The sequence below is a fragment of the Salvia hispanica genome, chromosome 3 (genome assembly GCF_023119035.1).
Source record: "Salvia hispanica cultivar TCC Black 2014 chromosome 3, UniMelb_Shisp_WGS_1.0, whole genome shotgun sequence".
In the NCBI taxonomy this organism is placed as follows: domain Eukaryota; kingdom Viridiplantae; phylum Streptophyta; class Magnoliopsida; order Lamiales; family Lamiaceae; genus Salvia; species Salvia hispanica.
In genome coordinates, this window is record NC_062967.1 from 46,576,238 (window position 1) to 46,599,485 (window position 23,248).

General features: G+C 35.3%; 4 protein-coding genes across 7 annotated transcripts; 3 read left to right on the forward strand and 1 right to left on the reverse strand.

The window, feature by feature from the left end:
- The first annotated feature begins 1,375 nt into the window (after window positions 1-1,375).
- Window positions 1,376-7,415, forward strand: LOC125215934 (histidine kinase 4-like). Of its 2 annotated transcripts, none has more exons than XM_048117518.1 (11): window positions 1,376-2,487; window positions 2,788-3,024; window positions 3,101-3,288; window positions 4,099-4,317; window positions 4,421-4,607; window positions 4,698-4,749; window positions 4,841-5,070; window positions 5,188-5,286; window positions 5,449-6,149; window positions 6,313-6,816; window positions 6,891-7,415. In XM_048117518.1, the coding sequence occupies exons 1-11, from the start codon at window positions 2,149-2,151 to the stop codon at window positions 7,129-7,131; spliced, it is 2,997 nt and encodes a 998-aa protein (XP_047973475.1). In that variant the 5' UTR covers window positions 1,376-2,148; the 3' UTR covers window positions 7,132-7,415. The 2 variants fall into 2 exon arrangements, with proteins under 2 accessions (XP_047973475.1, XP_047973476.1); XM_048117519.1 differs by having other exon boundaries at window positions 1,377-2,487; window positions 3,119-3,288.
- Window positions 7,416-7,493: 78 nt separating this feature from the next.
- LOC125215935 (annexin D5-like) lies at window positions 7,494-10,489 on the reverse strand. The gene is made up of 6 exons (XM_048117520.1): window positions 10,335-10,489; window positions 9,413-9,558; window positions 9,064-9,282; window positions 8,347-8,562; window positions 8,175-8,264; window positions 7,494-8,069 (listed from the first exon to the last, which is right to left on the reverse strand). Exons 1-6 carry the CDS (start codon window positions 10,408-10,410, stop codon window positions 7,863-7,865), a joined length of 954 nt encoding a protein of 317 aa, XP_047973477.1. The 5' UTR covers window positions 10,411-10,489; the 3' UTR covers window positions 7,494-7,862.
- A 3,434-nt stretch (window positions 10,490-13,923) lies between these two features.
- On the forward strand, window positions 13,924-14,968 carry LOC125211425 (40S ribosomal protein S28-2). Of its 2 annotated transcripts, none has more exons than XM_048111201.1 (2): window positions 13,924-14,039; window positions 14,565-14,968. In XM_048111201.1, the coding sequence occupies exon 2, from the start codon at window positions 14,566-14,568 to the stop codon at window positions 14,761-14,763; it is 198 nt and encodes a 65-aa protein (XP_047967158.1). In that variant the 5' UTR covers window positions 13,924-14,039; window position 14,565; the 3' UTR covers window positions 14,764-14,968. The 2 variants fall into 2 exon arrangements, with proteins under 2 accessions (XP_047967158.1, XP_047967160.1); XM_048111203.1 differs by having other exon boundaries at window positions 13,936-14,039; window positions 14,562-14,968.
- A 1,814-nt stretch (window positions 14,969-16,782) lies between these two features.
- On the forward strand, window positions 16,783-20,441 carry LOC125215589 (ribosome biogenesis protein NOP53-like). Of its 2 annotated transcripts, none has more exons than XR_007175290.1 (12): window positions 16,783-17,055; window positions 17,633-17,817; window positions 17,899-17,947; window positions 18,074-18,099; window positions 18,327-18,407; window positions 18,494-18,604; window positions 18,704-18,798; window positions 19,071-19,190; window positions 19,271-19,393; window positions 19,564-19,630; window positions 19,734-19,833; window positions 20,182-20,441. XR_007175290.1 is itself a non-coding variant. In XM_048117047.1 (12 exons), exons 1-12 carry the CDS (start codon window positions 16,887-16,889, stop codon window positions 20,186-20,188), a joined length of 1,113 nt encoding a protein of 370 aa, XP_047973004.1. In that variant the 5' UTR covers window positions 16,787-16,886; the 3' UTR covers window positions 20,189-20,441. The 2 variants fall into 2 exon arrangements, 1 of the variants encoding a protein (XP_047973004.1); XM_048117047.1 differs by having other exon boundaries at window positions 16,787-17,055; window positions 19,754-19,833.
- Window positions 20,442-23,248: the final 2,807 nt, after the last annotated feature.

Consider the following 23,248-nt stretch of genomic DNA (forward strand, 5'->3'; position numbering starts at 1 on the left):
CCAATCTAACTGTAGGGGCTCAAGCTTCTACAGTCAGAAAAAGGTATTGTGAAAGGCAACGCGAGATTGGTGTAGAGCGTTTGATCAATAACTATTTTGGTCCCAACCCAACATACGGACCAGAGGTCTTCCGACGCCGATTTTGCATGCACAAATCCGTATTCCTTCGGATAGTAGAAGTTGTTACTGCTAATGATGAGTATTTTAAGAGAGACGTGATGCTACAGGAAGACAAAGTTTGTCATTGTTACAGAAATGTACAGGAGCTATGCGGGTGTTGGCGTATGGGACATCATCCGATGTCATTGATGAATATTTGTGGATGAGTTCAATGGTGACGAGAGATTCTCTAATACATTTTGTTGAAGGTGTTATTTCATGTTTAGGTGTCACATATCTTAGAAGACCTACTGAACAAGATCTGGCTAGACTTCTATATGTAGCAATCAACGTGGTTTTCCAGGCATGATTTGGAGTATAGACTGCATACATTGGGAATGGAAGAATTGTCCTAACGCATGGGCTGGACAATATACAGGGAGAAGTGGAAAACCAACGATCATTTTGGAAGCTATTGCATCATATGACTTATGGATATGGCATGCATTCTTTGGAACTCCAGGTTCGTGCAATGATATTAATGTACTCCATAGGTCTCCTGTTCTGTTTTTGATGATGTCTTAGAAGGTCGAGCACCATATGTTAATAACGTAGTAAAAGGTCATCAGTATAATAGGGCATATTATCTTACTGATGGCAATACCCTGCATGAGCTGCATTTGTCAAGTCAATCATTTCTCCACAAACTCAAAAGCATAAGTTGTTTGCTCAAATCCAAGAGTCTATCAGAAAAGATGTTGAGCGAGCATTTGGAGTCCTACAAGCGCGTTTCACATTTTTGCGAAGGCCATGTCTTGTCTGGGACAAGATGTTGATGGAAAAAATTATGATTGCTTGTATCATCATGCATAATATGACAGTAGAAGATGAACGTGATACATTGCTCTTAGAGAATGCATTTTCATGGAGAAAAGGTAAATATAGTAGTTATATGACTTTACCTCCTTCCCTTGAAGATGCTCATAAAGTAGGTACGGGTATAATATTGATTATTTATTCGTAGGTTATTTTTTTATTGTGGAATATATTTAAAAGTGATTTCAATTTTTTTTAAAATTCTAACCCTATCTTAATTAAAATTTAACAATCATATTAACCCATAATAATTGCAATTTACGATTAAAAACACAGGTAGAGAGAGAAATAGTAATGAGTTTTAGTCTGATTTGAAATGGTAAAGAAGGGGACAAGAGCGTATCTGGGAAAATCCTGAAATTCGATTCAGTTTACTTTAAAAAGTGAGCTATGAACATATCCACCGCACTTACCACACTCGCTATCGCATTACAATAATATTTTCGGGCCCCCAATTAAACAATGTGAACTCAACCACATCAAACTGGAGTACACTGAATCCAGAATTGGGTAGCTGTTTTCTTGCTAATATTTTACTTGTGTTGAGAAGAAAGCAGATGGGGTGGTCAAAGATGAAATCTTTGGGTAGTTTGAGTTTGCGTGAGGTAATATTTTAAGGGAGGGAGGGCAGAGAACGTGCTTTGTTTTGTCTGGCTCTTCTTGAAAATTATGTTCACGCTTCAAGAGGAAATCTATGCATGATTAGGTCCCTTATTCTTTGTTTGTTTTTAGAGAGAGAAGGGGGTTTCTTTTTTCTTTGGAATTTGGGGAGGGTTTCGTCTTTTGAGGTCTGCAACAAGGCCATGCTTTGCTCCTCCATCATGGCATTGTGATTTGTGAAAAGAAATAATATTAAACTCTTTCTTTGAACAAATTCCTACAACTTTAAGCTCTTCTAGTTCTGGGGTTTGTTCAAATCTCCTCTTGGTGTGAAATGTGGATGATGCTTGTACCACACCACAATATTGCTGTAATGATTCACCTTGAGCCGACGAAAGGCCTCTTCTTTAAATTGTTGCTGCAGGAACAAGCGAGTCTTGAAAAGTTGTAGCAAAAAAGCTCATGAGTGTGTGTACTTACGTGTCTTTTCTTGAACTCTTAGACTCCCTTTGTATTTGAGGGAGGGTGAGGATTCTTAGTTGAAGTGAAAAATAAAAGGGGGGGTTTTGGAAGATGAGTGAGAAAAGGCAAGGGTGCCACACAGTGGCTGTGAGAGTGAATGAAGCAGCTGGGACTAAGACTAAGAGAAAGCATTCTGCTCTTCTGAGTTACTGTTCGAATCGTGGGGTTTTGGGAATCTTGATCTTGCTAATGTTATTTTTGAGTAAGAATATTTATGATCATATGGATGATGAGCAGCAGAAGAGGAGGAAGGAAGTTCTTGTAGGCATGTGTGATCAGAGGGCTAGGATGTTGCAAGATCAATTTAGTGTTAGCGTTAATCATGTTCATGCCCTTGCCATCCTCGTCTCCACTTTTCACTTTTACAAGAATCCCTCTGCAATTGATCAGGTTTGTGGCATTCGACACTTTCTTGACCATAGAATTTACAAGAATCTTGCTACAAGGACTTTGGTTTTGTGTTAGAAGTATGAAAATTTGATTTCATTGTAATATGAAGCATTATGGAGTGGAGTATTTGTTATATCTAGTGAAACTGATCAAGGTCTTCATAATGCTCCTAGTGAGTTAGAGTACTTTATTAGTTGAGAGTTGAAACATAGAAAAACTCAGTTTGATGTCACACTTTTGTTTCTAATTTTAAATTCGTTGCTCGTATATGAGAAAAATTATAACGTGTAGTAAATGCAGGAAACCTTTGCTGAATACACAGCTAGAACAGCTTTTGAGAGGCCTTTATTGAGTGGGGTGGCTTATGCTCAGAGGATTCTGAATTCAGAGAGGGAAGAATTTGAGAGGCGGCATGGATGGACCATTAGAACAATGGAGGAAGAAGAGCCTTCCCCGGTTAGGGATGAGTATGCTCCAGTAATATTCTCTCAAGAAACTGTTTCCTACATTGAATCACTCGATATGATGTCTGGGGAGGTAATTGAGTACATTTTTTTATGATAGTATATTTTTTGGTTGTGGCTTGTGAGGATTTTCATCTTCTGACTACTAGTTCCTTTTGTCAACACAGGAGGACCGTGAAAACATACTGAGGGCTCGAGCTACTGGTAAAGCAGTACTTACTAGCCCATTTAGGTTGCTAAACTCGCATCATCTTGGGGTTGTTTTGACCTTTCCGGTTTACGATTCCAAGCTTCCCCCTAACCCCACTGTGGAAGAGCGGATTGAAGCAACGACAGGGTAAGCAGTTGCTCTGTCTATTTGAATTGACAAATGGAGCACTCTGGAATGCTCTCTTAGTGAATATTTATACTACAATGTACTTTTTCATGTAGATTCTTTTCCTTGATTCTATGTGTGTTGTAACTGAACGGTTTACATTTGCATCCCTTTCAGATTCGAACACCATCTAAAGTAGCGTTGTTTCTGCTATCTTTTATAGTACTGAAGTAAATATTGTGTGTTTAATGATAAACTATGGAGTTATAAATATTGAACTATAAAAGCAACAATTTCTTAAAACTTGTACAGCTGTCTTCTTTATGAATCACACTTGCATCCCATTGTAAGTTTCAGTTTCCGGTACCATCAGAAGTCACATTGTGTTAGCTACAGCTATTCTATAATAAACCTGATGTAATTACTATGTCTTTGATGAAAAATTGAAATCACAATTGTTTAACAGCGGGAATCATACTTTCTTGACTCTTCTAGATTTGTCAAATTAGTGTTTCTTGTGTAACTCTACATTTACCAATCTGTAATAATATGATATGGAATTCAAGTCATGCATATGTCCAAGTATGCAATAGAAAATAGAGACTCTTGATTTGTTTTATTTTTTGTTATTTTTATTTTTTGTAGATTTGTTGATTGAAGTCTGTGTAAGCACTTTCACTGAGTTTGGAGACCAATATCTCAATATCTAGTTCTCCTCTCTGAATAGAAATAGTAGGAAAGCACGATTCTTATTTCTGCTTCATTTGAGCTGCCTCATATCATACGTCGCATTGCCTTAACTGATGTTAATCCAACACTAATGTCATTCAGGTACCTAGGGGGGGCCTTTGATGTCGAGTCCCTTGTTGAGAATTTACTTGGGCAACTTTCTGGGAACCAGGGGATTGCTGTTAATGTATACGATGTTACCAACTCTTCTGATCCTCTGATCATGTATGGCCATCAATCTCTAGAAAGTGATATGTCACTTAAGCACATGAGCAGGCTCGACTTCGGAGACCCATTCCGCAGGCATGAGATGATATGTGGGTATGTGCTCAGAATCCTTAAATCATTTCTTAGTAAGTTGATTGTACAGAAATATATAAACAAAAATGAAACTTGGTTCTTCTTATTTGGATTCTGTCTTTAGGTACCTTCAGGAAGCTCCAACATCGTGGATTGCGCTAACAACATCATTCTTTGTTTTCGTGATTGGCATATTAGTTGCATATATGATATATAGCGCCGCAATCCACATTGTTAAAGTTGAAGATGATTTTGATAAAATGGAGAAACTGAAAGCTCGAGCAGAAGCGGCAGATGTAGCCAAATCTCAGGTTTTTCATTCAGTACTTGCTCTTCTAATTATGTCAATCTGCTGCTTCTCGATCTTAATTGGCTTTATTTAATTTTCTATATTCTTGCAGTTTTTGGCTACTGTGTCTCACGAAATAAGAACACCTATGAATGGAATCCTAGGTATATTGTTGTCTTCTGAATTCTGATTCATAATGTTAATCTCATTTTTGACCGGTAATTGGGATAAGTAACTCAGTTTTTGCCATTGCAGGAATGCTACAGTTGCTATTAGACACGGAGCTGAGTTCAACACAAAAGGACTATGCTCAAACAGCTGAAGCTTGTGGAGAAACACTGATAACCTTGATAAATGAAGTGCTTGATGCATCGAAGATTGAAGCTCACAAGTTGGAGCTTGAGGCTGTTCCATTTGACCTTAGGACAATTTTGGATGATGTTTTGTCCTTGTTCTCTGAGAAATCTAGGCAAAAGGGTGTCGAGGTTAGTCTGGAAATTTGTTAGAGTCGAATTTATTGCCTCTCTTTTCTTGTCTTCTTCAGCATCTTATATGTTTAGAACTTCTCCATGCAAAATTATGTTATTAACTGGAGAGTGCAGTTGGCTGTTTTTGTATCAGATATAGTACCCGAAGTTGTTGTCGGGGACCCCGGAAGATTTAGGCAGGTCATTACCAATCTTGTTGGGAACTCAGTAAAAGTAAGTGTCATGATCAAAGCTTCTAACTTCCACTCACTGTGTATTTGAATCCTCAGTCTTGAAAAGTTTATTTTTTCATGAACAAAAAATAAAATTAAAAGCCATATCTGTTGAGCTGAAATGGCCCTTTTGCTCATGTTCTTTATTTAAATATTTTGACAGTTCACTGAGCAAGGGCATATATTTGTTCAAGTCCTCTTGGCTGCACAAGCAAAGTCGGTTATGGATGCGAAGACTGAAAGCTGCACGAATGGAGAATCTGAGTGCAAAGTGCAATCTTGTGTTCGGCAGTACAATACCCTTAGCGGCAGACAAGCTGCCGATGATCGGAGCAGCTGGGAAACATATAAATATTTAGATAACGAATCCAGTGATGCTTCGAGAATTGTGATGAACTGTGATGCTTCTCATGGTGTTGCCTTGATGATATGTGTCGAAGACACTGGGATTGGTATCCCTGAACAAGCACAAAAGCGGGTGTTCACGCCTTTTATGCAGGCAGACAGTTCTACTTCTAGAAATTACGGAGGAACGGGCATTGGGCTGAGCATTAGTAATTGTCTTGTAGAGCTAATGGGCGGTCAAATGGACTTCAAAAGCCGTCCCCAAATAGGGAGCACCTTCTTTTTCACTGTTGAGTTTCTAAGCTTTAAGAATAGTTTAGTTATAGATCTGAAGAAATCTTTTCTTGATGATCTGCCTAATGAGTTTAAAGGGATAAAAGTACTTATAGTTGATGGCAAACCTGTTAGAGCAGCTGTTACAAAGTACCACTTGAAGCGACTCGGCATTAAGCCTCAAACTGTCTGTAGCATCGCAAAGGCAGTTGCTGTTTTCGGAAAAAATGGCTTCTTGGTTTCTAGGTAAGCACTTGTATTTCTTGTTTTTCTAGTAGGGTATTCGCTAAATTTCACTATAGATCCTTTCTTTTGGCTATGAATCTTCTTGCTGTGTGTACATGTCTCTGTCTTCCGACAAGGGTAACCTAGCAATCTAAGTTGTTGTTTCCTTTGTTTTGTGGGACAGAGATGAAAGGCCGCCAGATGTATTACTAGTTGAGAAGGATTGCTGGATTTCCGCTGAAGAAGATGACACAATGCTGTTATCGAGCTGGAGAAAAAATGGTCGCTCATATAAGCTACCAAAGATGGTCCTTCTTGCAACCAACATTACAGCTGCCGAGTGTGAGAAAGCAAAGGCGGCTGGATTTGAAGATAGCGTCCTCATGAAACCTCTGAGAGCGAGTATGGTGGCTGTGTGCTTGCAGCAGGTATTGGGGATCAGCAGGAAAAGCCAGCACGGAAAAGACACACTGAACAAAACTATCGGTAAATCTGGCTTGCTATCTGGCAAGAAGTTGTTGGTGGTCGACGATAATGTGGTGAACCGCAGAGTTGCTGCCGGTGTCCTAAAAAAATTCGGTGCAGAAGTGCACTGTGTTGCGAGTGGCCAAGAGGCTCTGAAATTGCTCCAAATACCACACGAGTTCAGTGCCTGCTTCATGGATATTCAGATGCCTGAAATGGACGGGTGCGTGTCGCTGTCTCTCCTATGCTACGAGCATGGAACATGTATATCTAACCTCATGCTTCCTCGTGCTGCAGGTTTCAGGCGACTACTCTTATTCGGGAGATGGAGCATAGCGCAAATGCACAAGCAAATGGAGTGAAGGGTGAGTGGCATATCCCGATATTGGCAATGACAGCTGATGTTATACATGCCACACTGGAGAAATGCTTGAAGATTGGCATGGATGGATACGTGTCTAAACCTTTCCAGGAGAAGAGTCTGTACGAGGCTGTGGCAAAGTTCTTCGAACCAAAGGCAGCAGTAACCGCTTCTTGATTCATCTATCCGACAGTGCCAGTGATTTTTTCCCTTACTGTGCTGCCTGTGGATTCGCTGAATGGCAGGTAAGGGCGGTCGCCTTGACTCCGTTGGCAATGCGTGGTTGTATGTATATTGATTAGGGAAGATGTAAATGTTTGAGGGGGCTCCGCGAAATGTGAGTCTAGGTCACGAAGTCACTGTAGAAAATCATCATTAATGTATGTTGTTGTGTTGTTGTAGAATTTAAGTATGTAAGCGATAGTTGCTGCCATCCATAATCATAACCTCTTTCATCTTCATTATTATGACCTCCCGGTCTGTATGTATATATTTTGATAAATGCATTAATTTATACAGTTCAATCAGAAAAAGAAGAGTGATATCAATTCAAATCCATACATGATTAGGTCTTTAATACAGAAAGCTGAAAGGGACATACCTTTGTCCAATATACAGCTTAGGACAGCCAGAAAGCCTACTTAAGTGCTACACAGAGACAGTACTATAAGATATAATTAACCTAGCAAACATTACACACTGCTAAATTTGACGTGGAAACAACCATATAACACACAAGCAGACAATTGAAGGACATACAGAATAATTAGACTTTTCTCTGAATCATGGAACTTTACTTGCAGGGAGACACTTCCACGAAATTCAATTTCTTGGCCAACCCCATAAGCTATACAAACAACGAACCACGAGATCAAGAAAAGGGTCGATTATTGCACACTCGCCTCTGTCTAGCGGTGTGTGGCACCTAAAAGAGCCAGAAGGAACGTTCTGTAATGGCTTGATGTTTCTGAGTGCACTGCATCGTTGAGCGACTTCCCGTATTTCTTTTGGTACTCTGCCTTTATATACTGCAGATCAATCTCAGCTCTCGTCACTATCACTCTGGTAATAGTTGAATCATCACTTCCCATACCCTTCATTGCCTTGTGCAGCATCTGTATTTCAAAGTGAAACTTGCAGTCATTACACATTCATCGTGATATAGTCAAGAGATATTGCAAATCCTGGAGAGAATATAAATAAGAAGGATCGTAGTTTACCTTTGCAAAATACTTCCCAGGGTTTTCAGCACACTGTAATACAGTCAAGAGACCAAGCTCAAAGTTCCCAGACGTTTCACTTTTTATGGCCTGCAGAGTGATTCATAGATGTTTATTCATCCAACGGACAGTTTCTACACACAAGAATTACAGCCTTTAAAGGAGAGAGTACCTTTTTAAGTGAGCTTCCATACATGCTATGATAAGCAGAAGAAACAGCGGCCAACTGCGCCCGGCTTCGTTCAGCAAATATGCGTATGAAAGTGTCCTCATCAGTTCCAATCTTCTTCTCACCAGCTTTAAAGAGAGACTTAGCATCATGCTCTGCTGTTGCCCTGTCTACCTCCGGACCTTCATAACGGGGAGCACTAGCGTATGCAAGTAGCAACTGTAGTGTAGAGCAGGGAAGGACATAAGCAAGGATTTAAGGATAAAACTCTTTGCCATGAATACAGTCATAGATTGTGAATATTTTTTTTAAACCTTTGTATTATTATTTGCTACACTTGTATGCATATGTTGAACATTTTTTTGCTGACTAATGAGAATTTCCCATTTGATAAATTTATTGTTTGTCAGTATAGCTGATGAGTCTACAGTTCGTTTAGAAAAAATAAAACGAAACAAAAACTGTGCCAAACTTTAAGCAAATCTTGTGAAAATGAATTAAAAGAAAAGTAGACAAGAAATTTGATGGAATAAAACAGGGAGGCTTCTTAGATATGACTCAGTCACTCAGTGGTTTATTGACAGAAACAGCCAAGCATACTCAAATAAAAAACAGAGAAAAGTGTCAAGTGAAAGTGAAACACCATTTATCCATCTGGATTTCGTTGACGTGTTAATATGTGCATCTGATGTGTGTGTGTGTGTGTATGTGTGCATGGACCTTTTTTAGATCACCGGTTGCTTGGAATTCAATATCATGCTCAAGGTAAGCATGAAACTTGGCATGATAGATTTGTTTGAAATGTTGTATTTGAGTTGAAGTACGCGAACAAATGACTTCAGTAGCAGCTTTCAGGTCAACGAAGTCACCAGTCAAAGCTTTCCTTACTACCGTTGCATCACGTACAGCTGGATCAGGCATCCAAAGCAAAATCGCTCTCTGATAACATTTCCAAATATAAACATGAAGATTGGTTATAAAATATAAGCCGTTGGAAACACAATTCTATAAGTTCGTGCTAGTGATAGCTTATGAATGGAGAAAAAGTATGGATAATCCCCCTTTGTACCTCAATATCACCCCTGAGTTCTGATTCCAGGCGTTTAGTAAGTTCTTCAGAATATATAGTTTTGTACTCTTGCTCGATGAGAGCACGTTGCATTGCATTTCTATGAGCAAGAATATTAATCACTTCTGCAGTGTCGCACCCAAAACCTGAAATTTGCAATCATCTGTTAGACCTGCTAGTAGATTTTCTTTACATCTCTAACATATAACGTATGAATATCTCAGATGCTCCTATACAACATCAAGATAAAACAGAATCTCCAGCTTATTAGCAAAATGGTAAGAAGCAATTCAAGGGCAACATTGTTTACTGGTGGTGAACTACGTTGTGCTAATGTCATGAGCTTCGCGACAGATGATCTGATCTATAATGTACTTAAATGATAGGTTTCCTAAATGATTGATTAACTACGAAATTTTTAAACGATCGCCTCTTATGACCCCAAAAAAATAGTATTTCTGAATAACTTATCTCAATAGCAGAGTAATTAACTCCGTTTCTGGAAACATTCTCTCTAAAAGCTTTTCGCATTCTATTAATCACCTATGTACAGTCTTTTTTTTTTTAAGTCCTGGCCAGCATTCGGAGATGGAATCAGGTTGCTGATAAACGTTCGTTGTTCAGGTAGCAAATCAGTTGCAGAATATCAAATTTCACGAGAGGATTACGACATATTATAACACTAGGCATGTGCTCTACAATTCTTCTACCTGCTTTCCTCGCACCTCTATACAAAATCACGAAATAATTGAAAATGAGATGACAAATTAGAACCTAATTACAGATCGAGACTGAGACCTAGGAAAGTAGGACGATAGGACGAGCTAAAGTGCTAAACCCCCAAAAATGCTTTACATTTGGAAATTATTAGGTGTTACGAGGCCGTAAAGCAGAAAGGAGATGAAGAAGAAGAAGCAGTTACCCTTGAAAGCGCGGTAGAGTGCCATAGCATCATCGCGAGGCGAGGTCAACACTGGAGGAACGCTCAATGTCGCCATCTTTGATTCTTTCTCTCTCAACTCTCAAGTCAATTCAGTTTGATAATGAAGCGGAAGTTCACTTATTAATACTACTACTCTGTACTTCTGCAAAGGCCAATGAGAAGATGGGAGCGCGTTCCTCGTCACTGCTCAAGCGCGTTAAATATTTCAGCACCGCGTTGACGATGACTTTTAACTTCACTTTATTTATCCAATCCAGATTATTGGCATCTAATTGGTTGTTTATTTCATTTACATTCTTTCATTTAATTTTATCTACCAACCATTACACATCAAATATCTATACATATATAAATGGCGAGTTTTGGCCTAAATTATAAATATTTTTGAATTTTAGGTATAAATTTGAATTTGTATAAATTTTGGGTGATGTTTAATAAATCTGTATATTTGTAGTAACTGCTATAAATATTTATGAGTACATGTCATCAATATTTCAATTTTAATATTAGGCTACAAATTGCAGTTACCTAATTAATTGAACAATATGCCATTACTATTTAATATGGCTATGTTGCATTGCCGTTACTCCTTCTATACATATATTGTAAATTCTATTGAAAAAGTGAAATATTTGAAATTTATATGGCTGATTAAATTCTTTAAACTCAAATAAAAATATTTTAATATTTGACATTGGAATTTATTGTGTATATGATGCCGTTACTCCTTCAACATAGTGTCCATTGGAAATAATTAACAAAACACATGTTATAGTATTCCACTTTGCCTATGAGGTATTGTAACGTCTATGGTCTTAATTTTGTAATTTATGATGTTTTAATTTCATGATCTCTTATGACCTAATTTTATGCCTATAAAAAGTTTGTGGATGAATTACACACCAACAAAAGCATTCTCCATAGTCCATTCTATCTCATGTTCTCAACATTTTATTGCACATTGTAGGAACATTGTATTGCTCGGTTTTTGGAGCCCATCAAGTTCATAGGTGTTTGACAAGTTTGAAATGTTATATACATAGGATGAAGTCGTTTCATCTTTGGGGATATTATGTCAATCCGAGAGCACTGACCGTGATGTAGTTTGTCTTGTGGAAATAGGGTTTTTCTTGACTAATTATCACTGTAATTTCCAATTCATTTAGTGTTGTTTTTTTTTCTTTGATTACAATAGTTAGATTACCGGGTGTATATGGTTCGAGAATTTTATCACAATCTTACATTTCTTAGAGAGGGAAGAATTCTATTTTTACAAAAAGAAAATTTGTAGTATTGAGAATCGTAAAGTAACATAAAAATAGTATAGATGTTTTATGCTCCAACATTCAAAAGGGGTATCACTATTCATTAATGTAATAATGTTACCAATTAATGTAAAAAAATTGTGTAGTTTATCATTTGAATTTTTTTATAATCATAATTTTATCGTTTTTAATATTATGAGTTACGATTCATTATTTTATTAAAAGTGTAATTTACATTATTTTTATTAGTGAACTATGAAGGATTGTTTTAAAACATATTTTCAAAAATGTCACACTTGATATAGTTTCTTCAAATAGTTGTGTTTGTCTTGATTCCATAATAAATATGTTTAATTTATTGTCTTTAGGTGTAAAATGAATTGAGGAGTATATATTTATTGAATTGTTATTATATGTAGTATATTTTTCTATTTTAAATCTTACATAGTTATATTGTTTCTCATTTTAATTAATCAATTAAGAATTTAAAATTATATGAAAGTAATCAATTAAGAATTTAAAATTATATGATGAAAAAAATATTTCGTCGTGCATCGCACGTGGGTTAAAACTAGTTATTTTAACACACCTCTTTTCTTTTTTTTTCTTTTTTTTTTATGGTTAAATAATTGAAATTTAAAGGCCGCACCACGGAGGAAAATTGAAGAATAAATCAACACACCTCTTTTCATTTTAAATTTGAGCAGTCACAGATACACAAAATTGACAATTTGAAACAAAATACAGTAGCATAAGATCGATAGTGGTTACATAACTGCCAAATCGAGGTATACGAGTATCAGATGCACACGCCATCATATCATATGATGTGAATCCTACAAAAGATGTCTCTTTAAATGAGTAATCATATTTTATCCAACATTGTTCTCTAAAAAACAATGTCTTGACTCTTCCGACATTACGTATACATCACTAAGAGACGTGTTTAAGACGTGTACTCATTAATTAAGAAATTTTGAAAATACTCCTATAACATTAGGATAAATATAAATTTAAAATATACTCCATAAACATGTGTTTAAGATAATTTAGAAATAAAGCAATATAAGATATACAGTATATACTGGGAGTCCCATTATATGCAAATATACTCTTTATCGCCAAACTGTAGAATTAGACCAAACTAGGGTTTTTAGGTTTAATTTTTTATGGATGAGATGCGCAAATGTATAAATTATTTTTGCTTTCATTACAAGTCTATTTTACTTCAGCCTAGGGCAAATAAGTCATAAAATATTATGAGTATTTAATTTCATTTCAGAATATATTACTTCATTCTAGTAGGTTTTTACTTCATTCAAATAAAGATTATTACTTCATTCCAGTACATACATGTTGTTTCGCGGACAAAGACGTCAAGACCATCCCGTCGACATCGTGATAGTCCCAAAATTCTAGCTATGACAACAAAATGAAGTGATAGCCTAATTAAATAGTGTAATAAGCACATTGAATGATGTAATAAACTATTTGAATTGAGTATATGTAGAAACATTTGAAATTTCACTATAATGAAGTAAATACCTTGTCCAATAAAGTAATACCGTTTTTTAATGAAGTAATAAACCTACTGGAATGGATTGTGTTTTATAAAGTGAATAAAGTAAAAACACAGTTTAATGAATTCGAATGAAGCATGTGTTGAATCATTTCAAAACCTACTGAAAGTAAATAAAAACATAGTATTGTAGTTTCAAGGTATTACGTACCCGAATGAATTAATAAACCTGCTAGAATGAATTAAATTGACTTTATAATGAAGACCGAAATAATTTACATATTAGTGAATTTCATAAAAAATTAGATCTAATGGCCCTAATTTGATCTCTAGTTCAATCTTTAAAATTGGTTCGACATTGATCACAACTCCAGTATTATTATTATTATTATTTAGAATACATATAATTGTCAAACTCAATTAAAATGATCACACCTTCTCGTCTCAAAACTGTATAGTGTTAGTATATGATAATTAGTTGAACATATTTAATATAATAATAATAATGAGTAATGACAATGTTGGATATTTTTATTGCATGCCATGACCCATGAGTTTACTGTATTCCTTATTATTGTGTTATTTTAATGTCGTTACTTCAATTTTAGTAAGTAATAAAACTAAACAATTTGAATCGTGAATCGTTTTCAATAAGTTTGGGCTCGGCCCAAAATGAAACGTTCGAACACCAGAGTCGAACTAAACGGCCCCTAATACAAAAAATTCGATTAGATTTAACAAATAAAAACAGAAAATTAATAAAAGCCCTAATTCATTGGTTGCGCCGCTATACATTAATTTTTTATATTCTTCATTCTTTCGATATAAAAAAGAAGCAGTGCTAGGGTTTTCGCTCTCCCTCAAGAATTTTTTGCAGCGGCTTTCTGCTTTGCTCTCCAGGTTCGTCGATTTGTTCGTATAGTGCTATTTTTGATTTTTCAATTGCTGCTCGCTTCCGTTGTAGTTTTGAACGGCAGAATTATCTGAATTCGTAATTTTATTTCCGCGCTTCGTGAGCTAGATTGCTCGTGGTGTTATTATATATTAGTGTTCGCCTTTGCAGAATTGTTGAAAGCATTAAGTTTCATCAATTTTTGATTAATTCGTATTCTCTAGTTTTGATTCAATAATCTCAATAAATATCATCAATTTTAAATAATTTGTAGTATACATACTCTAGCATAGCTATCCAATTAGAATTAGATTAACCTGGATTAGGATACTGGACGCATTCTACACCAGGAGAAAGTATGTGTTTTGTGTGTGTCCTAAACTATTTCTGTATCTTTTGTTTTAGGAAAATACTAACAAATTGGCTTAATATCCCCTAAACCAGGAGCAAATAGTATATAGTCCTGCAAGAATCTTATGTTTTAGTCAAGTATACCAAATTAGCTTAATATCTGGATGTTTATCCTTTAGCAGGATGGAATCACAAATCAAGCATGCTGTGGTTATCAAGGTCATTGGCAGGACTGGATCTCGTGGGCAGGTCACTCAGGTCAGGGTGAAATTCATTGATGATCAAAACCGTTTCATCATGAGAAATGTCAAGGGACCCGTTAGGGAGGGTGACATCCTCACCTTGTTGGAGTCTGAGAGAGAGGCGAGAAGGCTCCGTTGATATCTCTGCGCTGTTTCTTGCTATGCCAATACCTTTTTGAAATTTTATTATCATGTAGGTTGTCTCTGGATTTTGGTAAACATTTTAGATGCAAAATATCACCTCAAATGCGAGCACGCTTATTGCTGCTTCTGTTTCTGAATCCGCCTTGTTTTGATGTTTGCCACAATTGTGTGTTTAATATATTTATGCGCTTGCTGTTTAATTTGTTGAATGGAAGTGCAATTCCTTTTCTGAATTTAGCAATTTGAGTTATATAAGTACATGCCTTGATTTCCAGGTTAAAGAATTCAACTTAGAGTGGGTGATGATATGCGAAGTATTTGCTCTTATTAATGATTTTGCTAGATATTTTTCATCCCTCTATCAATGTGTAGATGGAATGAAATCATGATTTGTGGAAAACAGAGGAATGATCTATTATTAATTTTGAAATTGGTATGTTGTAATGAAATAATAAATTTGAATATGCATATATGTCGATATTAATGTATAGTTTTTTTCTTTTAGATCAGAGCTATAAGCCACTGCAATCCAGGATTGCTTGGTTAAACTTTGATCACCGGTTTAATTTGACTGGCAATTTCGTTTCTGAAATAGTAACAATCCGCTGTTTTTGTTGAGCTACTTTTCTGCTCAAACTGACGATTTTTATGTTCTCCACGAACTAGAACCTACTCCAACAACTTAATCATATGTAGGGAGTAATATTTGTGGTAGTTGAATGTTTTTTATGTTTAGACATCAATCTTCTTATCACACTATTGACAAAGCAAATATTCGGCTTAGATTGTAATTATGTACTATCATAGTATTCATAGTACTACTATTTGACAATATATAGAATATGCCTCATTTTTCAATATTATTATGTGTATTTGGGCACATATCATGACACATATTGATTCTATATGGAAAATGTAAGAACTCATGATTGGAATTGTAAATATTGAAGCGTCTAAGCGTTGTTCGATTGTGGTTATTGAGATAACCGCAACATTTTCTTATTTCGTAATACTTTGATCTTATTTAGGGCATGTTCGGTCTTTCATATTTCCACTTGTAAGTAATAAATGGTGGTCATATTTAAATGCTGATGACCCCACTACAATGAAAGTCAATTGCATCGATTGGTGTACAAGAAATGAGTGTCAATTTGATGTGATAGGTTGAGTTGACTACTATTGTAGGCGTGATTGTCAAATATTGCCCCTGTCATTTCACACAAATTTCACCGACTACCCAATCTTATAAACTGCGCCAACACTAAAATGTCAAATTTCACGGGTCAAATTGGTAATTTGACACACAATTATCGATGCACTGTAGCGGAGCAGTTTTTAAATATCAAGTAGGAGACCATAATTATATATGCCGAAAGTCGTGGCCAAAAGTGCGGGTCCTTGGTCATATCGAGGGCCATGCGGAACACCGTACCATCATTATTCACCTGTTTTCACACCAATTATGCCCATTTAGCAAACACTGAACGAGCCCTTAATATATTTATCCTCTTCTATATTTTTCATCTCAAATTGACTTGATAACCATACCCTTACATATGATTTTTATAGGGCTCGCAAATTATAAAACTATGAAGGTGAACACAAGAATTTCCAAGAATTTTTGGTAGTATATTTATAAAAGTCTAATACTAAATGAAAAATTATCCCAAAGCTAAGAACCTATCACGTTGTCTCAATATTCTTCCCCTACTACCAAGCTCAAATATGTGTGTAGCAAAAGATGATAATGGTGCAATTCATAGAATCATAGTGATGGTGCCACGGACTTTCATTATCATGTTAACTCGCATTTTGATGAGAGCTACTAAAAATAATCAAGAATTCCTTATACAGCGTTTGATTTGCTGCAATTTAACTGGAAGTCAACCAACCTGAATCCATGATTTTCATCGATATTTCTTTCAGGGGTATATTTGTCCCGCAGAACTACAAATAGAAAATACTACGGAGTATAAAAATAAAAATAAAAATAAAAATAAGAGAAAAAGAATCCCTAAAAATAAAACCAGAGCCGCCACCGCTCTTCTTCTTCTTGGCCTTTTTTCTGTTCCGCCACTTTCTTCTTCGCGAGAGAGGAGGACAGAGAGGCCTGCAGCGATGGGTAAGAGAGCGAAGAGTTCAAGGAAGGGAAAGAAAGAATGGAGGGCCAACATAAGCACTGAAGACATTGAAGATTATTTTGAGAAAACCACCAAAGACGCTCTTTCCGGTGGTTCTTTGGCTGATGTGCCCAGTGATTCTCTCTTCTTCCTTGATAAATCCAGAGGTATGAAACTTGTTTTGATTCTTACACTGAATACATAAAAACTCTGGGGGACCTCTTTCAAATTCATCGATTGTTTTTTCAATTGAACTTTCATCTTTAGTAGGGTTTTAGAAATTTACTACTACTATGAAACTTTTGTTGGGTTCTAGAAATTTTGTAAGAAAATGAAATACTTCCAAGAGATATCATTATCACGATTAAGAATTTTAGTATGCTTTGAATTCCAATTCCAATTCAGTTACTGAAACTTAACAAGAAAGGCTCTTTGATGAAATAAGCTCTAAAGTTATGTACTTTCTCAAAGAGAAGTCTACTGAAAGTTGTAATCTGCAATGGGAAATGTCATGAATTGCTCTATAAGAGTTCTCTACTGATACTGGATTTATAATTGATAGTTTGAGCTTTTCATATCCAAAACTAGTTATAATACACTTTTGTGAATGATAGCTCTTGATTCACTTGTATTTTAGTTAACTGTTTGGAAGTAGTAGTATAATATAGCTATAGGCCTTGTTCTCATCTTCTTGAGAATCATGATCGTTTTAGAATGTAACCAACTGGAGATTTTTCTTTGCAGATCTTTCTGTTAAGCGGAAGATTGAGAAAAACAGAGAAAAAGTACTGCGATGTGATAGTGTTTTGCAGAGAAACCCTTTTATCAAAGCTATTCCGTCCTCTACACAGAATAAGAAAAAGTCAAATAGAAAGGGTAAAGCTGTACCAACACCAGTAGATGAAGATGTTGCGCAGGGCAGTCTGAAGGTTAGTTTCGTCTGGAGTTGCTTCAAAGTGATTCTTCAAGTGAATTAGGGCAATTTTATATTTCTAATTCAATCATTTCAGGATGAAAATACACATGATTCTGGTGTTCTTGACTTGTGGGAAGAGAAAGGTAACTCCATTTGTGTGGGTGTGCGCGTGTGCGCATATATACATGTATATATGTCTATTTCTATCTACTTTTTTTTGCGACAACCATTTGTTATTCATGATAGAGTTTTGCATTTCACTTTTGCAGGAGGAGTCGAGGCCAAAATAACAAAGGTATTACATTATTTAGCATGCATATTTGGTGTCTGCGTGTGTAGCCAATTATATTGTTTAAGGAGTCATTATGTGATGGGTTTGCATGCTTGAGATTCTGATAGTTTCTCAGTTGTCTGTGTCCAGAACTTCTTGGAAGTGCCCATTTAGTACTGAGCAATATAGTTCACTAGACATAAGTTTTTTTTTGAAATCCATAGGGGTTAATTAGCTGTTAATAATGACAGAAGCCCAAGACTTGCATTATTCCTGCTGTTGAGGTTGAACATCCTGGATGTTCTTTCAATCCTCATCCCGAGAGCCATCAGGTTGGTAGCTATCTTTTATTTATGTACTTTCATCATTTTCCCTTTTCTTTCCCTATTAATTGTTAAACCTTGAACTGTTATTATAGGATGCTTTAGCTCGTGCTGTTGCAGATGAAATGCAGAAAATTTACCAACATGAATTGGGGCCTCAGCCGATCCCTTTAGTTGTCCCTGGTGAAGCTATTGATGAAGAATATGTTCGTACCACATCCCAAACTTGTTACTTGAAATGGGCTTTAACAGTTTCACTTATTTACTTATGAAATTTTCATGCACTTCCATCTTAAATGCATCAGAAATATTTCCTTGAGGCAGATGCGGATGATGGAACTGATGATGATGAGCAAAATGAAAATCAGGATGATGACGGAGATGTTGATGCAGAAAAGAGGTGAGAGTCTATATTGGCCTTTGTTTCTTTTGATCATTAAATATATTTGTTTCCCTTTTCTGCAAGGATAATTGGACTAGTAGCTTTATTTTGTAGAATTATGGTTTCTTGTATATGGTGTGGTGTCCATATTGAGTATCTCTCTATTGGTTTTGGACTGTTGGTGGAATCAGTTTTCAATGTTAAATTGATTGATCCATATGATATTTATATTCTCAAGATAAGTTGTCAAAGAAAGTTGAATATCACTGGTTGTGATGGAAACTATGCAGTTCTCAGAAAACCAAAAGGGTGACACGGGTGGAGTTCAACCGGAGGGCTAGACGGAAAGAACAGTTGAGAATTGAAGCAGAAGCCAGAAAAGTGAAGGGACTTTCAAAAGACATAGACAGGTAAAGAACTAATACATCTCCAATCCAAGATAATCGTGCTTTACTTTAAATGCACTAAGTTGGTTCTTTGGTGTGAGCAGTTTATCAGAAATAATGCAAGAAATAGCGAAAGAGGATGAAGAGAAACACAACAGACATCTTCGGCGGATTGTTGCTAAGCAGGAAAGATTGAAAGCTCGTCCATCTCGCTTGGGAAAGTACAAGTATGGCGATAGATTATAGTGAATTTTTATGAACTTTTATCTTCCATCCATGTGAAGTTCTGTTGAAATAGGGAGCAACCACAGTGACATAGATCAATTGCATATCTTATCTTTCATATCTTCTATTGAATTGTTAATATCTAGGATGTCATATGTATCCCGTGTTTCAGATTCGAGCCTTCTCCACTCCAAGTTCTATTAACTGAAGAGAAAACTGGTTCACTTCGGCAGTTGAAGGTTTTTCATATGACTTTTGTCTTTTACTTCCAGAACTATCACCTCAACTTAATTCTCTAACAACATTTATAAGTGTAATTGACTTTCTTGTGTTGTTTTTTGGGTGCTCGCTTCTGGAAATAGGGCTGCTGTACGCTAGTCAGAGATCGTTACAAGAGCCTAGAGAAAAGAGGCCTGATTATCCCAACAAGGAAGGGTAGCAGGTTAGTTCAACTCTCATATTAGCCACAATTATTATACATTTGCTTAAATGCTTTGCAGGTCTAGTAATTATCTTTTGATATTTGGTGTTCTGATTGTTTTATTTTTATGTTTTGCACTGTCATTCTTTTCTTTTTGTATATATTTTTGAGTTATACAGTAGCATTATAAGAACTCATACATACACGAACACTAAATGCTTCCGTCCCAATTATTGCAGCGAATATATCTTTCATAGATTGTTCTCATCTATAAACTTCTAAAAGGGTTTCCATTAGGATTATATTTAATATTTTCTGCTGCAGATTGTAATGCCTAACAATTGTTATGATTTTGATTCCTCTGAGCAGGAGGTAGAATGGAGGTGGGATATTTAGAATCGAGAGCGATGAGAAAGTGAAGCTGTGCTTCATTGTTTTGCAGTCGAGATCTTTCTATCGTTTGAGTAGCCGGAGAAATCACCAGTTGGTTTAGAAACAAATAGGAATTTTATCTCTCAGTCACATCAAATATTTCTTTTATTTGTTTTAATGTTTGCGAGACTGATATATGTATGCTTTACTTGGTTATTCGTATGATTGAATGATAAAAACGAGATCTTTGGAGTTTACTATGAGCAAAATTGTCAAAGGTGCATGTCACTTTCGTAGTAAGATTAATCACATCATAACATAAAAGAATGCAGAAAATGTGCTTATCCATCTATCAAATAGATTTACCTTTTTCTTTTTGAAGAGCTAATATTATTCGTGAATCAGAATTATTGTTTTATCTCAAAAATAGACTACATAACTTTTATTATTTTTTATTTCATTTATGATAGCCATATTCTCCAATAATAGTTGTACACTAACTTTTCTCTCTCGTGTTTTATCACTTTTGTATTAAAATTTGTACTGATCATTAATTAAAACTAATATTTGTGAGTACTATGTTTCTAAGTATAGTATACATTATGCTTATTTTATGAATTTTACATTTAGTCATACTTTATCAATTTAGCATTAAGATTTGCTCTTTATCAATTATGCATTAATATTTGGACCGATCATTATTGATATTAATTTTAGTGAGTACTAATGGTTTCTGAATAGCCCATTATTCGATAAAATAAATAATTTTATTAACTCGGCCAATATTAAAAAATTTATACATGGTCGAAAATGGGCAATTTTAATTCTTTATTGATTAAAGGGGGATAGCCAATCATTTGTATTATAGTGGGAAGTGATATCAATGTCCCATCTGCAGGCGTGCCCAAAACAAATGTTAAGGTCTTCATTTTCAGCCTACGAATTTGCTTTTGCAACCAAAGCCCCACCAACACAATTATGATATAAAAAAAAAACATTCCCCTAAATTCGTGAAAAAACAAACAAATTATTTACTTATTGAATATTCAAAATGAGCATAGTCTACCACTATGCAGTTTCAATAATTGAACAAGTACAAAGTTTGATATTTGGTAGCGTCGTTTTCTTAAAGCAAAATTTTGACTACTCGAAATAGCCATAGAATTTGGTTGACTCCCACAATTATTATTGGCGTGAAAAAAATGTCCTTTTCACTGTGTAGTTGAAATCATGTTGTTAATGATAACGAATAATTATAAGTGGATTAATCACAGGAATATATTGTGCTTTAGGTATTCCAAAATTGAAGTGTTTTGTGAGTGTGATTCGAACATAATTAAGAAGTCCAGCTAACTAGGTTTGCAATTAGAAGGGAATCGCATGCTAATGCTATATTATGTTTTCCAATAATTACAGTGGCCGTCGTTGACATTGAATAGGGTGTGGTGTTGACACCCTATTGATATTAGTAAAATGTAGTATTAAACAAAATTAGTCATGCATATATGCGATTAATTACATGATCTAATTGTAACATGCTGAAACTGGACATGCATATATGATTACAACTTCTGAAAATAAATAAAACCTTCGTATTAAAATTTTCCACTCTTGTAATATGAATAATAATGAGACATGATAAGACCGGTTACGATGTCGTTAATTTCGCATATATTTTTCATGTGTAGTGTGGTCACATCAACTTGTATGAAAATATTTTGTTTGGATTGATTTATACTACTAGTCTAATAATATGAAAAAAAAATTGACATGTCATCTCTTTGCCGACAAATCAATATATACTCCAATTTCTTTTATAGAGAATCCCCTAAAATGACTCAGTTCTATGAAAATCCCTATTTATTCTAATAAATTGATCATCATGATTCCTTTATAAATGAGTAGGCAATCCTCGTTTTTACCAGCGCTTTTAAGAAGTGAATGATCCATTTTTAACCAGTTTTAATTTTGATTGTAGAATATATAACTGCCGCCCTAGATATTAATCTTATTTTTTCCATTTTATTAATAGTAGTAGAAAATATATAGTGTGCAATCATTCACTAATTCGCAAAGTAATCATCTCTCACAAGAGCGTCTAGTGCATGCCTTGGCACTAGACAACGCTATTTACGAAATAGATGTATTATGTCCTATATTTCATATTTGTGTGTTATCACTCACACACATATATAGATAACACACACACACACACACACACACACTCATATAGTATTATATCATTAATCCTTCTCTCTGTGTCTGAACCAATCTATCAATATGGGCCCTAAAGTTGCATTTACAAATGATTCCAAATCAGAGCAAAATAGAGAAATCTATATACCAAGATATGGAGTACTACAGTAGTAGTTTATAGTAATCAAGGGCGACCAGATAGGAAAGGTTGAGCTTTGCTTTTGAATCTTTTGATCCAGATGGGGTTTGAATTTTAGAATATAAAAAAGGTCAAAATACAGACTTATAGTTCACACACAAACACTAAAATAGGAAAGCAAAACGGTGTGGTGGTGAGCATGATAAAAGGAGCAGAAATAGTTGGTGGAAATGAAGCATCATCATCATCCCCTCTTAAGCCTTTACATACAACACCTCATTTATGGGATTCTTATCTATTTTTTTAATTCTTGGTGGCCATCATTTTGTATTTTCACCTTTTATATATCTTCCTTCTCATTAACTTGGTTACTTGAATCAAATTAACCACCACTACCATGAATACCATCATACTCGTGAGAAAAGCAAATTAAAGTTCTATATATCAACTGAGCTTTTTTTTTCTTTGAAAAATGTGGATAGAAAGAATGAATGAGAAAATGGATCATGTTGTGATGAGTTATTAATGGACTTGATTGCAAGATATCATTTGTAAAAGCATTGTCATGAGTACTTTACTTATTCCATACATCATTTGCACTCTACACATTGTGGAATTTATGTGTATTTCACTTGGTTATTGAGTTGAGTACTTGAGTGAGACTATATATCAGGCCAAATTAGCACTCCAAATAAAGATACTACCGAACTTAGTTGTTAATAGAGTTAA

What these genes read in the sequence shown, in the direction of transcription:
- LOC125215934 (XM_048117518.1), top strand. Translation starts at nt 2,149, where the DNA reads ATGAGTGAGAAAAGGCAAGGGTGCCACACAGTGGCTGTGAGAGTGAAT. An exon ending in ATCCCTCTGCAATTGATCAG is followed by an intron (nt 2,488 to 2,787) that starts GTTTGTGGCATT and finishes TAGTAAATGCAG; the next exon opens with GAAACCTTTGCTGAATACAC. An exon ending in AGGCATGAGATGATATGTGG is followed by an intron (nt 4,318 to 4,420) that starts GTATGTGCTCAG and finishes TTCTGTCTTTAG; the next exon opens with GTACCTTCAGGAAGCTCCAA.
- LOC125215935 (XM_048117520.1), bottom strand. Translation starts at nt 10,410, where the DNA reads ATGGCGACATTGAGCGTTCCTCCAGTGTTGACCTCGCCTCGCGATGAT. An exon ending in AACTCAGGGGTGATATTGAG is followed by an intron (nt 9,283 to 9,412) that starts GTACAAAGGGGG and finishes AAATGTTATCAG; the next exon opens with AGAGCGATTTTGCTTTGGAT. An exon ending in CTGGGAAGTATTTTGCAAAG is followed by an intron (nt 8,070 to 8,174) that starts GTAAACTACGAT and finishes TTTGAAATACAG; the next exon opens with ATGCTGCACAAGGCAATGAA.
- LOC125211425 (XM_048111201.1), top strand. Translation starts at nt 14,566, where the DNA reads ATGGAATCACAAATCAAGCATGCTGTGGTTATCAAGGTCATTGGCAGG.
- LOC125215589 (XM_048117047.1), top strand. Translation starts at nt 16,887, where the DNA reads ATGGGTAAGAGAGCGAAGAGTTCAAGGAAGGGAAAGAAAGAATGGAGG. An exon ending in CTTCCTTGATAAATCCAGAG is followed by an intron (nt 17,056 to 17,632) that starts GTATGAAACTTG and finishes TTTTCTTTGCAG; the next exon opens with ATCTTTCTGTTAAGCGGAAG. An exon ending in CTCATCCCGAGAGCCATCAG is followed by an intron (nt 18,408 to 18,493) that starts GTTGGTAGCTAT and finishes CTGTTATTATAG; the next exon opens with GATGCTTTAGCTCGTGCTGT.